A 15,303-nucleotide genomic window follows, 5' to 3' on the forward strand; every position below is an offset into this window, starting at 1 on the left:
ATAGCTCCGTGCGGCCGAGCCTCAGTAACCGAAACAGTCCGAGACGGTGGAAGTACGGAGTAAGTTCACTACTGTAAGTTGTTAGTGCGGGCCGAGTGGAGCCTCCCCGGCGATCACCTGCGACGATTTGATCTAGGCGTGGGCGAAACTCGGTGATTAGTTACATCTTGCCTGTTAGGCACTTACCACCTGCATTGTACGCACAGTCTTTGCTCGGATCAGACGGTTGTATTGATCGGCTGGCGATTCGCGGTGTTTATTTTTGGGGGAGATTTTCGGGGCATGTAGGCTATTTGGGATGGGTTTGTGGTAGAGGGGTGCATGTCCCGGGGAATTCCGAGAAAATACCGGAGGAGGCCGAAGAAATGCCGAGCTGACGTCAAGATGAAGTTGAAGTTGCACTAGGCTGGCTGTGGGGTGGAGATTGAGGAAAAAGAAGTTCTGATTGTAGTGATAGTCAGGGGTGGGAAACGAGGCAATTGGGTTCTGGAAGAGGAGCATTAGATCGAGATTATAGCTATGAATGTATCCATCTATTTTATCTTGCTAGTACAAGTCATCGTGGTAATAATATCGTAACTGTAGGAAACACAGGAAGCCCGCGGAAGAGAATCTACCCAGAATACTGTACCAGTACCACAATTATTCTGCTAGATGACCAGAGTTTCCCTTCTTCCGGTATTATTCTTTTCCTCTAATTCCAGTGGACCTTTTTGCCTTTCAGTCCTTTTTTTGGGGCTGCCCGTGGGGTTGGTTATTCGACCGTATTTAACATCTCGTGTCCTTCCCCCTCCCAAGCTCCGGCCATTTTTTTCTCTCTTCCACTCTTTCCCCCCCTTCTACAAACGTTTGACACTCTCCACTCTCCCCGGAGTCGCTTCTTTTTTGCTTCTTTATTTCTGGGTTTACATCCACTCATACAGCATGGCTGCTTCCGCCTTGCTCAAGAGCCGTGTCCGCCGGCCCTCGTATCTTAACAAGCTCGCCAAGGCAGAGGATCTCATTGATCTGTTCCCCCATGGCTCGTACATCGGCTGGTCCGGGTTCACAGGTGTGGGATATCCCAAGTACGTTTCCTGTTGCGCAATTGGGCTCTACATTCCTCGTGTCGCAATCCCTTCGCGTTGAACTGCACCAGTTGGAGCATTCACTAATCCGCTCTCCCACTACCTAAGGATGGTCCCCACCGCACTCGCAGACCATGTCGAAAAGAACAATCTACAGGGTCAACTCAAATATACCCTTTTCGTGGGTGCCTCGTCCGGTGCAGAGACGGAGAATCGCTGGGCTCGTCTGAACATGATTGAGCGCCGTAGCCCGCACCAGGTCGGAAAGGAAATCGCCAAGGGTATCAATAACGGACAGATTAAGTTCTTTGATAAGCATCTCAGCATGTTTCCCTCGGATTTGGTCTATGTAAGTATGCTTCGATGGATGTGTTGTACTGCGGGTTCGGGGGTTCCCGCCGCGGAGAGCGGAAAGTTGGGATATGATCGGCGCTAACCGTTTTCTCTTTGATTGGTTTAGGGCTACTATACCTTGAACAAGCCTAACAATAAGATCGATGTGGCTGTCATTGAGGCCTCTGCGATTACTGAGAATGGCGGAATTATTCCCGGCGCCTCAGTCGGTGCTTCGCCTGAGTTGGTCCAGATGGCCGACAAGGTTATCATTGAGGTCAACACGTCGAGTCCCTCGTTCGAGGGCCTGCACGATATCGTGGGCTCTGATCTCCCTCCCGGTCGTAAGCCATACTTGATTATGGCCCCCGAAGACCGTATTGGAACTACCTACATCCCCGTCGACCCGGAGAAGGTCGTCGCCATCGTCGAATCCACCTACCCCGACCAGACCCAGCCCAACGCACCCGAAGACGAGGGCTCCCAGGCCATCGCCACCAACCTGATCGAGTTCCTCAAGCACGAGGTCAAGCACGGCCGTCTCCCCAAGAACCTCCTCCCCATCCAATCCGGCATCGGCAACATCGCCAACGCCGTCGTCGGTGGTCTCAGCAAGGGCGGCGCCGACTTCACCAACCTAAAGGTCTGGACCGAAGTCCTACAAGATTCCTTCCTGGACCTCTTCGACAGCGGCAACTTAGACTTCGCCACCGCGACCTCCATCCGTTTCTCACCAGACGGCTTCAAACGGTTCTACGACAACTGGGAGCGCTACGCGGGCAAACTCCTCCTCCGCTCCCAACAAGTCTCCAACTCCCCCGAAATCATTCGCCGCCTCGGCGTCATCGGCATGAACACCCCCGTCGAAGTCGACATCTACGCCCACGCCAACAGCACCTGCGTCATGGGCTCGCGCATGCTCAACGGCCTCGGCGGCTCGGCCGATTTCCTCCGCAACTCCAAGTACAGCATCATGCATACCCCGTCCACACGGCCCAGCAAGGTCGATCCTACCGGTGTTAGCTGCATTGTTCCGTTCGCTACTCACATTGACCAGACCGAGCATGATCTGGACGTTGTTGTGACTGAGCAGGGTCTGGCGGATGTGCGGGGTTTGTCGCCGCGTGAGCGTGCGCGCGTTATTATCAAGCAGTGCGCTCATCCGGATTATCAGCCTATTCTGACGGATTATCTTGATCGGGCTGAGTTTGAGTGTCTGAGGAAGGGCATGGGTCATGAGCCGCATTTGTTGTTCCAGGCGTTTAAGATGCATCAGAATTTGCAGGAGAAGGGAACTATGAAGATTACTTCTTGGGAATGAGAGCCTCGGAGAAGCTAGTGTGTGATGACCTAGCTTTGGTTTCGTGGTTTTAGTTCAAAATATTTTGGGTTGGGTTGGGTGTTTGGAGTTTGTTGTACATATCATCCAGCATTTTTATCCATTAAGATAGATTAATTGATCTAGGATATTCACATTATGTCTAAGGAGCTACTTGTGGTGGAGGCCATCTTGCACTGATCAAGGGTTGAGGGAATGACACGTTTAGTTCCCATGAACAGATTTATTGATTTGTTCGAATCAATCAATATTTGCAGTATAAAAATCTAGAAATGCACCATAACTCCCAAGCTATCATAACCAGCAATATAATGCCGTCCTCCAAATGGATTCAGCACAAAATTATAACATCAAGATCCTTTCCCAGTGCGTCCGCCTTGCTCGAGGCAAATCAAACGAAGGTTCAGGCCGATCCACCAACGAATCTGGCAAAATCAATTTAGCAACAAGTCTCACAAATTGATGACACTAAAGAGTCGTAAAGAAAGTAGATGATGCGTACCTATTCCACAAGGACCCAAATAATCCAGTCTGAGCATCGCCGGACTTACGACGCGCCCAGCCGTGGTCGACGTTGTAGTGCTTGACATCTTGGAGACCGGCGAAGAGACCTCGTCCAGCGGTAGCTTGCTATTGAATTTAGACATAATTAGTAAAAAGTTGATATAACACAGAAGTATAATGAAAATGATGCGGATACTCACCCTATGCGTCTCCTTATTGCGAACCCAGTAATCAGCCCCGAAATCGTTCTGTAGGCGGGCTGTCTTGGAAGTCTCTGATGTAGAACCCATTGCTGATGGTTGATAGGTAGGTAGGTATGTATGTTGTAGAAGATTTGTACCAGAGTACACTTGAGTAGATATGAAATGTCTTTTGATGAACAGAAGAATATCACCCACGTCCGACGATACTTTCTTTATATAGCTGCCACCACGCGAAAATCCCACGGAATGGAATAGGTACGTAGCATACAAATCGCAACCTCAATCAGAGGCTCATCGCACATGGCAAGACCTCCTTCGAACATGGTACCACCTTCATCTAAGCGGCCGAACCAAACCAACTGAATTCCTCGCCCGCACTTATCCCGACTAACCGTTCCTAATCCATAAATTGCCTATTACCAAAAAGTCGGAACCAGCCATAAAGCGGCAAATCAGGCTTATTACTCGTAGATAGGTGACATGATCTCACGCCCGAACAATTGGGTCCGGGGTTATCGGTGCCATCGTGTACAATAATTCTTAGTCGTGACGTCGATGGACACGAGTGGTGTGGTGTGGTCGCGGCCGAACCACGCGGGAGTAGGATTCCCGATAGTCCACCGCTTTTTTTGTATGGAGGCTGTAGGTTAGTTTCGGAACTAACCGAGAGGCGCAGGGGCTTGTTGGATGTCTCTTTGGTGAGTCGTTATCGTGGTTGGTATTTGGTGTGAATTGATTTGTTGGTTGTTGGTCAGCTGGTGGTGGTGGGATTTTCTCAGGTGGCATGATCGGGCCGTGTTTGGCCCCCGGGAATACTTTGTGGCGTGGTGTGATGTGAGATTGGATCGTAGGAGGAATTAGGAGAAATGGGTACAGGATTCTTGCTGTTGTTTAGCCTGTTAGAATGTGATTATGAATCGTTTGGATTTGGTAAGGTTGGGATAATTGCGAATGTCTGTCCTGGAAGAGCGGAGCTGTTTGCTGTACCTTCGACGGCTCCTTGCTGACGCTGTAGAACACTGGATACGTGCATTTCAGAGGGAAAGACGTCTGGTGTTTTGGAATTGACGAGTTCTAATTACTCGACTCAAACATAGTTACGAAGATATTTGTTATCTTCCATGTAGTTCCTGCCACCAAAGATTCGGTACTAACACGGTCCTCTTAGACTACTGCATGGGGCTTGAGACCAGATATGGAGATGGGAACGGCTTCAGAAAGCTTGAAGTGAGTATTTAGTAACAATATATCCAATTATGCTCTTGTTGTTTCACAGCAATTTTTCGTCCTTAATATTCGCTAGGATACATCGGCTAGGAGGTAGAATAGCACCTTTGCGAGGTTAGGGTGATTGGCTTGGGTCTCAGTTCTATCACAGGAGGTGATTAAAGTTCGCGCTCGTATCTGAGGATGCTTTTCGGTCTCTCAGCATTATTGGAGGCATATGAACATGTGCGTTCCTCTCAAACTGAAGTTGAACGCACTTGAGATTTGCCATGTTAATCCAGCTACCAAGGAGGGTGAACTCTCACGGTCGGGGGAACTTGCGAAGCCGAGTATAGTACTCAGAAAAGACTAGTTTTCTACGTATATCAAGATCAGTCATCCCGATCTCAATATCTACGAAAAGGATTTCTGGTCAGTTCTACCCAACGAGCCTCAAGGAAATATCGTGACTAGGGCCATTTCTACCTAAAGATCTATTCTAGACCCACGCTAAGCCAAATATGGTACGCTAAACCTGATATGGTAGTATGTCTCACAGAGTACGTTGTGATTGGTACAACAGTTTTGCGGCTTAGCGTGGACCCTTTTATTCTCCAGGCTCACATCAGATATCAAAGCTGAGCCCCAACACTCACACCTCCCAGGTTCATGGAGTCATAACAGTTTCGACGTGAATGAGGGGGTAATTCGGAAAAGAATAGGAGATCTAACACTCTCCTCCCCCATGGAACGCACCAAATGGCTCGACGGCCTCCGCGGCATCGCAGCCGCTATCGTAGCCGCGGATCACTTCTTCATGAGCGACGTGTGGCACCCCTTTGTGTCTTTCTGGACCGATCCGCCCGAAGGAAACCGCCATTTCGTCCAACTACCACCGATTCGAATCCTCTTCTCTGCCCATGGAATGGTAACCTTGTTCATGGTTATCTCCGGGTATGCGATCTCCATCAGTCTCCTGAAAGCTCGAAATAGCCCCCAATTCTTGGCGCGAGCTTCGTCTGCCGTCGTGCGAAGGGTTTTTCGCATCTATCTGCCGGTGCTGGTCACGGCTAGTCTTGCTCAGATCTTCTACTTTTTTGATCTGTATCACTGGCCGTTTGATCAGGCCTTTCTCGATACACTGCCCAAACCATGGACGGCTCCCTGGAAACACATCACGTGGGTACTCAATTACATGGCTGATAGTATAAACATCATTGCCTTTGAGTATCGCGGGGCTCTGAATGGCCAGCTATGGACTATGCCAGTTGAGTTTAGAGGGTCGAACGTTGTCTACCTCCTTATTGTCGGGCTCTCGGGTTGGCGAGCAAAGTCGAGGTTCTACAGTCTTCCGATCATCGCATCATTCTTCCTCTGGTATGGCAACTGGGATATCTTCGGCTTTATCTGGGGTCTCTGGTTGGCTGAAAGAGCTACTACGACTACGGCCTCGTTGCCCTCGGATGAACCTTTCAACGCCGAATTCGAGATGGCAGAATTTGAAGACGACGACAGACCCAACTCATTCTTCACCGCACCTCTTCGTCTAGGCTCGTGGGGCGGTAAGCGTCGATGTGGTAACATGAAGTCAAAAAGACCTGACTGCATCACTGTCTCACGCATTGGTGCTATCCTCACGTTTATCGCTGGATACTATCTTCTCTGCCTCGGCAACGACGGGCACCTCCCACCAGGATACCAATTCCTCTCCGTGCTCCAACCAGCACGCTGGAAGGATAATTGGAACATATACCACTTTTGCTGGAAAACAATCGGATCAGCCATGCTGGTCTATGCCATCGGAGAGTTGCCCTGTTTGCAACGACCGCTTAACACGCGACCTGTCCAGTATCTAGGCAAAATCTCGTTCGCGTTATATCTGCTTCACGAGACCATTTATGAATTGTGTAGGAATCCATTGCGGGACTTGATTTATTCAATATTGAGTGGGCAGGAGTATGGGACTAGTGGTGCGGCGTTGGGTGCTGATCCTTTTTCATTTCATGTTGCTTGGTGGACGACAGGTGTTTTGCTTGGTGCGGTGGTAATTTGTGCATCACATTTCTATACGATATATGTGGATGATTGGTGTGTGGCTTTTGCTAAAAAGGTGAATCGGTGGCTTAGTTATTGAGTGAATTGATAAGATCCCTGTTATTTCATTCAAATCGATCCTGTCTCATTTATCAATTCTTGCTTGCCATTGGGAACTGGAACTGTTCCTTCTGTGTGCAATCACCCATCTCCAACGGCCTAGGGTTATAAGCAACCATGCCACACTCTGGACAACAGTCTTTGAATAACCCGAGTCATTAATCTTGTACAGCCAGTATAGGAAAGGCGCGGAGAAATTATGCATCTAAGGGTCTGTGAAGGTCACCATTAGGGGGCCCAAGGAGGATCAGACCCATTATTATTCCGAGGGTATCATGAAGTCAGTTCCTGTTATAGCAATGCTAGTCTTGTATCTACTGGTTGTTGATTGGATGAGTCTCATCGATCGGGCCGGATTGGTGGGAATATTGTTTTGCCAAGTCTACCCGACGCGAAGTATATACTTCCAACGCACGTACTTTCGAGTCAAAGCGGCATTGAATTCACCGCAATATATATTGAACATGTCATAAACTACGAGACATAGCCTAAGGACCGGTTGAATACCATTCAGTTGCGGCGGCTATATCGAATATTCCAAAGGAATGTGTATTTGAAGACCTAAATTTTTATGCAAATGTCCAACCTGGAAAGCTTTGTTCCTGTCAGCATACCCCGCAAGCTTATTGTCTCGGCCAATATAGAAGCGAAGTTTGACACTCTAGCGGTGTCAGTAAAATCGTCTCATTGGCCTGTCTATTCAGGCTGAATCTCCGAATAAGTATTTTTTAGTATTCAGGGCAGACTATACCCCGCATCAAGATCTACGTTATGCATCTACCATTCAGATTGGCTGGACTCTATACTGAGCAGTAGTTTAACAGTAATTTTGAATCTATATACAATAGAATTAATTCCTCGCTAATATATAAATGTTACAAGCCGCGAATACTTGAACAATTACAACTACACATTTATTTCATCCGCAATCTCCATCTCTATATTCTAAGTCAACATGAAGACTTTGCAACTCTCAGCTCTTGTCGCTGGACTTTCTGTCCTTGTCTCTGCTGAGGCTGTTCCAAAGACTCCTCAAGTCTTTGCGCACCCTAAGGAGCCGAGCAACTTCAAACCTGGCCCTTCGAACAGACCTCATGGTAGGGTTTGCAAGGTCACTCCAGATGTAACAGATGCTGGACCAGCTATACTCGCTGCAGCACACAAATGCAACCGTGGAGGCACCGTCTTCTTGCCATCTGGCGATTTCGTGATTGCAACAGCCCTGGATCTAACATTCCTTGACGACGTGGATTTTGCTATCTGGGGCAATATCACCTTCAAGCAAGATATCGATCTTTGGCCCACTCAGGCGTTCCAGTATACTTATCAAAGCGCGAGCATGTTTTGGCGCTTTGGGGGTAAGAATGTGAACATCTACGGTGATGGAAAGGGTGTCATCGATGGTAAGCTCCTCATTCTCTGGTCATCTTGTAAACCAATACTGATTTATCGTGCTGAAGGAGCCGGGCAGTTCTGGTGGAGTGCCATGGCCAAGAATTCGAGCGTTATGCGTCCTTGTCTACTAGGCACAGACGGTCTTCACCACGCTACTATTTCGGGACTCAAGATGCTCAACCCACCTGGGTGGTTCAACCTGATCTCGAACTCAACTGACGTCCTCGTGAGCGATATGACCATGCTTGTTGGTAGCCAGCTGACTGGGGCCCCAGCAAAGGTAAATTAATCACCTCGTTCACTTGTCCAACGGGAAACAAAATTGCTAAATATTCTAGAACACGGACGGCTGGGATATCTATCGAAGCTCAAACATAGTCATTCAGAACTCGGTAATCGTCAATACAGATGGTAGAACAAACTCCCCGGCTATGAAATGACCCAAATATGCTGACTTGAGCAGATTGTGTCTCATTCAAGCCCAACTCTACTCAAGTGGTTGTTCAGGGCCTCGACTGCACCGGATCACACGGCATCTCCGTCGGCAGCCTTGGACAATACCAAGGCGAAACGGACCTCGTCGAAGATCTTTACATCTACAACATCACCATGACAAATGCTGGAGACTTTGCCAGAATCAAGGTGTGGCCCGGAGTTCCTCCTAACGTCACAGGCTCTACGAGTGGTGGCGGACTCGGCCTTGTCCGCAACGTGACCTATGAAAACATGCACAGTGTGAACAACGACCATGTTATTTCTGTCTCACAGTGCTATTATGCCAAGAGTCAAGATGCCTGCAACCAGTATCCGGTAAGTAGCGTGGTCTCACAATTTTGGCATCGCTAACCTCGTAATAGTCCAAATTGGTCATTGAGGACATTTTGTTCAAAGATTTCCAAGGAACCACCTCGAAAAAGTATGACCCAAAGATTGGCGACTTAACTTGCAGTAGCCCTGATGTATGTTGAATGGCCCTGAATGGTATTGACTTCATTTTAATTGAGAAACAACAGGTCTGTCACAATATCGAGGTTGTGAACATTAACGTGACACCCCCGAGCGGTAAGGCGGCTGTCTTCAACTGTGTCAACATGCAAGGCTCCAACCTGAGGAATATTACATGTGCTTGACGGGATCTCTGGGGAACTTTGATTTTGTCTAGCCGAATCTAGAGCACTGGGCACGAAAGTACTCTAGGCGTGGCGCACTTGCTGAGAGATGGAGCATTTCAGCCCTAGCTATTCATCGTTGGTAAATTGAAACAGGTCAGCTATAGGTAGAACGAATACAAGGAACTTCTTTTGCCATGCATACGATATGAGAAAGAATGCCCGAGGCAACACATACCGCACGAAATCTAGATCAATTCCACATCGAGTACAAACTCACCTTAGGAATCACTGGGGTATGCCTCTCCTTGAAACTTGATTGCTGCTTAATAGAGCAAAAGTTGCATGAAATAGGTAGGTGATGGGAATCTAGCTGATTCAATTCAAATTATAGGCGCTGCAATGCTTCGTCGATTCAGCTGAATGAATAGGTACTTCATCTTCGCAAGGACGGCCGGATCTCACTCTGTACGATGCCGGGAGACATGAGTTTCCACAGTATCATAGTAGTAAACATGAATGGTCACCATTTAGGATCAATTCAACGACACTATGCACCCTGACTAGGGAACAGTCAAAAGAATATCCTACTTGGGTTGCGAGATTGGTTAAGATGACAAATTGAGAGGGTGTCCTAACAAGCCGTAGCTCAGATTATGCTGATCCCTAAGATAGCTCAACTGCTCTCATAGCCTTCAGCCGATCGACTGATTCTATTGGACGTGTTCGGTACTAGCCATTTCACCGATTTCTCACCCTGACGTAAGGACCAAATAACGGAAGTATTTACCCCGAATCCGAACCCGAACACGGATCCGAGATTGAAGTTGATTATCCCGGAGTGTGTATCCGGAACCGACTGTAGAGCAGCCATGTCACAGTCCACATGTGGCTGGCTCCGAGTCCGAGGCAGCCAACTGGTGTAATAATAAACATGAGTGCATGGGTGGTTGGAGGATTCTCTTGGCTGATCATCTCAACTTCTTATTGGTGGGATCATGGCCGAGGTTTATCCGTAGGCGTTGGTTTGGAACTATATCTTGCGGTTTGTGTCATCAAAGAACATATGGAATTGTTTAACTTCCAACAAAACCACAATGAATATCAGGATAGGCTGCGGATAGACCGGTAAAAGAGAATAGGCTGATGGATAATTGAAATTGAGCCTGAAAGAAAACACGCGATATCCGTTTTATTAATATTGTAGCTTCATCGGCCCTATGAATATACTATTATTGGCTTCACGGAGAGACAGCAGAGACATTATAGCCAACTCGAAAATTAGCAGTGCCAAGCAGTCTTCAGGACTGGTATTTTGTCGCCATGAATTTTTCTATTCAATATTTCTTGACTGCCATGTGGCTCTTCGCTCTATCCTGGGGTCAGCCCCTGAGTGACTCGAGTAACACGCTTGGCAAACTTCAGCCTCACGCCTACCGTCAAGCATGCCAAGCATCTAATCCAGGGAATCCACTTCATGGATGTCCTAAGGATACTGTTCTTGTATCTCAGTCGCACAAGCAAGCCAAATTCCTTACAATTCAGAGTGCTATCGACTCCCTTCCAGATGATGATTCTAGCCAAACAATCCTCATTCTTGCTGGGAATTACACCGAACAACTGAACATCACCCGTTCGGGCCCTTTGACACTTCTTGGGCAGACAAATCATCCGACAGATGCAAGGCAGAATCAAGTCAATGTCTTGTGGGCTGCTGCTACTTCTCAGGGAATCTACACCGACAATGTCTTCACCAGCGTCATGGTTGTGGCACCTACTCTCAATGCCAGCTTGACAGGATACGGCCCATCCGGCCTTCCTGTTCCTGAAGACACCCCATTTGGCTGCCGAGACTTCAGAACGTACAACATCGACTTTCGAAATGTCTATGCTGATCGGTCTGCGGGCCCATCGCACGCCTTGAGCTTTAGTCGCGCCAACGGTGGATTCTACTACTCTGGCTTCTACAGTTATCAGGATACAGTCTTCATTGGAAAACTCGGAAATGCATACTTCTACTCCAGTGTCATAGCTGGCCAGACGGACTTTCTCTACGGGTTCGGCACAGCATGGTTCGAAGAGTGTGATCTCGTTCTACGAGGCTGTGGTGGTGGTATCACAGCTTGGAAGGGAACTAACACAACCTACACCAACAAATTTGGGGCGTACATTCACAACTCGACTATTAAAGCGGCAAACAGCTCGGTGGAAGCGACTTATCTGGGCAAGTGTGCCCTGGGGCGGCCATGGAATAGCGCACATAGGAGCATCTTCGCAAATACCTACGAGGATACGTCCATCGCCGCTAGTGGATATGTTCTTTGGTCTGCTCCCATTACCAATCAAACTCTCATGGCCGAGTACAATGATATTGGGCCTGGATTCAATCTGACTGGGCGTCTTCGGTACAACTATACTGTCCTACTGGATGATAGCGGGTGGGAGCCGTATAATTCGCCGAAGAAGGTCTTTTTGACCCCAAATGGCGAAGAGGGTCCAACCGCTTGGATTGATTCAACCTGCAATATGGCATGATCCTGACCACCCGTTAAGATCATGTGATTAGGACGTCGGTCTCTTATACTGTGATGTTCGCAGAATAATCGATTGTGCTTTCATTCTGAGAAATTCAATGGCTGAAAACAGATGGCAGAGCTCAATTCTTCAATGTAAGGGGAAATATTATTACCATCTGTACCTGTGATTTCTTTTTCTACTTGGCAATTTTCTTTTTTCGAAACTTGCCTCCATGGATTATGCGAACAAGTAGGCTTCGCCATAGAATCAAACGGCCTCTCTCGCATTATTTCTCCATGGCCACCTGACAGCTTCGTAGGGTCTATTTAACAAGTAGCCTAACAACAATATCCATGACAATATTTGTAGCCATGCACACCCCGGCTGCCCCGGTATTACATGATTCAGCAATTCTAGCTAGTCAAGGCTCAGACACTCAACACCCGAGTCACTGGATGCCACCCCATCTAGTCTTGCCAAGAACCGAATCCCAAACCTCGGTCCGATTGTCTGAAATTAGTGCCGGTGATGACAGCCATCAGTCAGCATACTCGTGGCTTAACGCCGACTCGCCGAGAGTAGTATTAAGCCACAAATGCACATGATTCATGTAAAGTTTAAAGACTCTTACCCCGCATGGCTTGGGTTAAATGCTGGTCTTAATTAGCCTGATAGCTGCGATTAAACAAAAAAAACAATTTTACTACCAAAGCTTACTCTCTGAAAATCATTTTGATAGTGACAGTAGGAATTCTGTTGTGAAGACCGACTGTGGAAACAGCGTAATCAGACGAATTGGTCGATTGCCACAATCATACAAGTCTATCAACATTGAATCCACGATCAGAAAGTCCAAAGCCTGGATTTGAGAAATAGAAGGGGGACTGGAGAGTGGTTTAGTTCCCCCCCTGTAGGGATTTGTTGATGGCGTTTATTAGCGCCACAGCCAGGAATAGAGCGCCTGGGTAAATCCAAAGAGATCTGATCTGATTTACCCTCAACTAAGATTCCAATATCCGGGGTTTCCAGGCTGATTGCGGCGTGCCCTGGCCACTCTTACAGTTAATTCGTGGCAATTAAGAATGAAAGTCCTCCAATCCTGTAGACACAACAGCTATTCCGTGATTGTGCGAGTCGTGAGTTAATCAAAAAAAGAAAGACTGAGATGTGATCCTCAAAATGTTATAAGGTGCGTGGAATCTTTCTACACTGAACAACAACTCAATTGCTCTTCTGCGGCTTGACCGTAATTCAAGTGAGAACTGGACCAAAAGATGGTTTCCAAGACTGCAGTTTACAACTGGTATGATATTGAGCCTTTGTTGTCTTTTTCCCTTTCTCACAATGTTGCAGGTATATCTGCCTGGTGGCAGCCGGGTGCATGGTGTTGATGGGATACGATGCATCTGTCTTCAACTCTGTGCAAAATTCCAACAACTGGATTAAGTATTTTGACAATCCGGTAATCAATCCGAATATCCATCTCATGGGTTCTGTCTGACATGGATTACAGAATAGCTATATGCTTGGACTCTTGAATACCGTGTACACCGTGGGTGGTATCATCACAGGATGGTTCTTCGCAGGTCCACTGGTAGGAATTGATGCGTACTTGATCTCGTTCGTCCAAGTCTAAGTCGCTGATGCAACTACTAGGCCGATTGGCTTGGCCGAAGATGGGGAATGGGGATTGGTTGCTTCCTTACGATTATTGCAACTTTCATGCAGTGCTTTGCTCCCCGCCATGGAATGGGGACCTTTATGGCTGGTCGGGTCATTATCGGAGCTGGCCAGGCTCTCGCTATCGGTATGATGCTCAAATAACTATCATCGTATTTTCTGATCATGATTTAACGTGCGAATAATTAGCTGCCGGGCCAGTCTATATTGGCGAGGTTACGCCCTCATATATTCGAGGTGTCATTATGGCATTCTGGCAAATGTTCTATTCCGTTGGCTCTTTTGTTGCCTACTGGGTGAACTATGCAGCTGGCAAACACAGAGCAAGCCTTGGGGAATGGGACTGGAAGCTTGTGGTAATCTTCCAACTCCTACTTCCCGTCATAATCTTGCTCCAGCTACCATTCATGCCCGAGTCACCCAGATGGCTTGTCCAGCGCAAGGGAGATACTGATGGCGCACGAAAGGTCCTGCAACTAGTTCGGGAGACTGACGAAGAGATTGATCAGGAGCTACTGACAATCCGCGAAGCTATCCAGTATGAGAAGGAAACGCTTGACCAGGGTAGAAAGGCGTACTTTACTCTGTTCAAGGATGCCAGCGTCCGCAAGCGTCTTCTTCTCGTCTTCGTTCTTAACATTGGGCAGCAACTCAGCGGCCAGGGCACGCTGAATTCCTATTCGTCCACTATTTACAAGAAAATCTGGACTTCGACGGATACCATCAATCTCATCAACGCTCTTAATGCCACATTTGGCATTCTTTTCACACTTAACGCCACCTGGACCGTTGATCGCTTTGGTCGTAGGTTTTTGCTCATTGTTGGCGCCCTCGGCATGGGTACTTGCATGTTTATTACTGCCATGGTTGGCCTTGAGACACCAAATACCCCCCAAGGAGCAAAGACACAGCCCGTTGGTATTGCCATCGTGTTCCTCATGTTCCTTTTCATCTTTTTCTACAAACCAAGCTGGGGAGCGACTGTCTGGATTTACACCGCGGAAGTCTTCCCCATGAATGTTCGGGCTCAAGCTGTCGGTATGAGCTCGCAGATGCAGGGCGTTGCCAATACCATCTTCCAGCAGTTTTTCCCTATATTTTACAGAAACGAGGGGCTGTAAGTTTCATGATCACCATGTTGCATTAGGTGCGTGGGGTTGAAATACGTGCTAACGATGACAGGAAATCATTCTTCTTTTTCATGACCTGCAATTTCCTCCTCGCGGTATTCGTGTGGTTCATGATTCCAGAAACAAAGAAAGTACCATTAGAAGAGATGGACACCCTCTTTGGCGGTACTAGTCATGTTCAAGGTGGTGCTCTAATTCTGGATGTGAAGCACGCAGATGAAGCAGCCGAACGTGGAGAACGAGTTACGCGAGCTGAACAGTAGAGGAATGACTATGAGGGGGAGTGAGAACATTGTTTGAGGCAGATAATCGGGGGCTAATGGAATGCTGTGCAGCAACTGCGTCGACAAGAATGAGTATCTCCTCGATCAGTTGATTATGGAGTATTCCTAGAATTTTAATGTTGAGATAAGGAATAACACATTTGATCCATTTAAGACGCGAGCTATATGAGGCCAAGTATGGTGCTTAATCTGTGCTCTGAATGGATGCTTTTTCTAATACTCAGAGCAGTAGTAACGATGCTTGAACTACATTCCCTAGCTGATAGATTGGTCAATTGAAAAATGCATACGGGGGAAATCAGCGCGTCTCATCAGGCATATAAAGTTCCGGAATTTAAAGAACGCAAAAGCTTCGGGAATATCTCCAGTGAACTAATAGTTG

At 47.5% G+C, this 15,303-nt stretch overlaps 6 protein-coding genes across 6 annotated transcripts; 5 read left to right on the forward strand and 1 right to left on the reverse strand.

Annotated features, from left to right (window-relative positions):
- Positions 1-924: 924 nt before the first annotated feature.
- coaT (acetyl-CoA hydrolase ACH1) lies at positions 925-2,721 on the forward strand (the record flags this gene model as incomplete). The annotated part of the gene is made up of 3 exons (XM_057158547.1): positions 925-1,067; positions 1,176-1,416; positions 1,528-2,721. 3 exons carry the CDS (start codon positions 925-927, stop codon positions 2,719-2,721), a joined length of 1,578 nt encoding a protein of 525 aa, XP_057002501.1.
- Positions 2,722-3,142: 421 nt separating this feature from the next.
- Positions 3,143-3,533, reverse strand: N7473_012609 (uncharacterized protein; the record flags this gene model as incomplete). The annotated part of the gene is made up of 3 exons (XM_057158548.1): positions 3,143-3,164; positions 3,242-3,369; positions 3,444-3,533. The coding sequence occupies 3 exons, from the start codon at positions 3,531-3,533 to the stop codon at positions 3,143-3,145; spliced, it is 240 nt and encodes a 79-aa protein (XP_057002502.1).
- Positions 3,534-5,397: 1,864 nt separating this feature from the next.
- On the forward strand, positions 5,398-6,786 carry N7473_012610 (acyltransferase family protein; the record flags this gene model as incomplete). Its single annotated transcript, XM_057158549.1, has 1 exon — positions 5,398-6,786. One exon carries the CDS (start codon positions 5,398-5,400, stop codon positions 6,784-6,786), a length of 1,389 nt encoding a protein of 462 aa, XP_057002503.1.
- Positions 6,787-7,761: 975 nt separating this feature from the next.
- N7473_012611 (pectin lyase fold/virulence factor) lies at positions 7,762-9,331 on the forward strand (the record flags this gene model as incomplete). Its single annotated transcript, XM_057158550.1, has 6 exons — positions 7,762-8,209; positions 8,267-8,481; positions 8,540-8,612; positions 8,665-9,011; positions 9,059-9,160; positions 9,215-9,331. 6 exons carry the CDS (start codon positions 7,762-7,764, stop codon positions 9,329-9,331), a joined length of 1,302 nt encoding a protein of 433 aa, XP_057002504.1.
- A 1,302-nt stretch (positions 9,332-10,633) lies between these two features.
- N7473_012612 (uncharacterized protein) lies at positions 10,634-11,845 on the forward strand (the record flags this gene model as incomplete). Its single annotated transcript, XM_057158551.1, has 1 exon — positions 10,634-11,845. One exon carries the CDS (start codon positions 10,634-10,636, stop codon positions 11,843-11,845), a length of 1,212 nt encoding a protein of 403 aa, XP_057002505.1.
- Positions 11,846-13,101: 1,256 nt separating this feature from the next.
- On the forward strand, positions 13,102-14,900 carry N7473_012613 (sugar porter family MFS transporter; the record flags this gene model as incomplete). The annotated part of the gene is made up of 6 exons (XM_057158552.1): positions 13,102-13,130; positions 13,181-13,289; positions 13,341-13,421; positions 13,484-13,634; positions 13,697-14,624; positions 14,690-14,900. 6 exons carry the CDS (start codon positions 13,102-13,104, stop codon positions 14,898-14,900), a joined length of 1,509 nt encoding a protein of 502 aa, XP_057002506.1.
- Positions 14,901-15,303: the final 403 nt, after the last annotated feature.

This window comes from Penicillium subrubescens, assembly GCF_028828155.1.
Source record: "Penicillium subrubescens strain IBT 31985 chromosome Unknown utg000011l_segment0_segment0, whole genome shotgun sequence".
NCBI classification, from domain to species: Eukaryota; Fungi; Ascomycota; class Eurotiomycetes; order Eurotiales; family Aspergillaceae; genus Penicillium; species Penicillium subrubescens.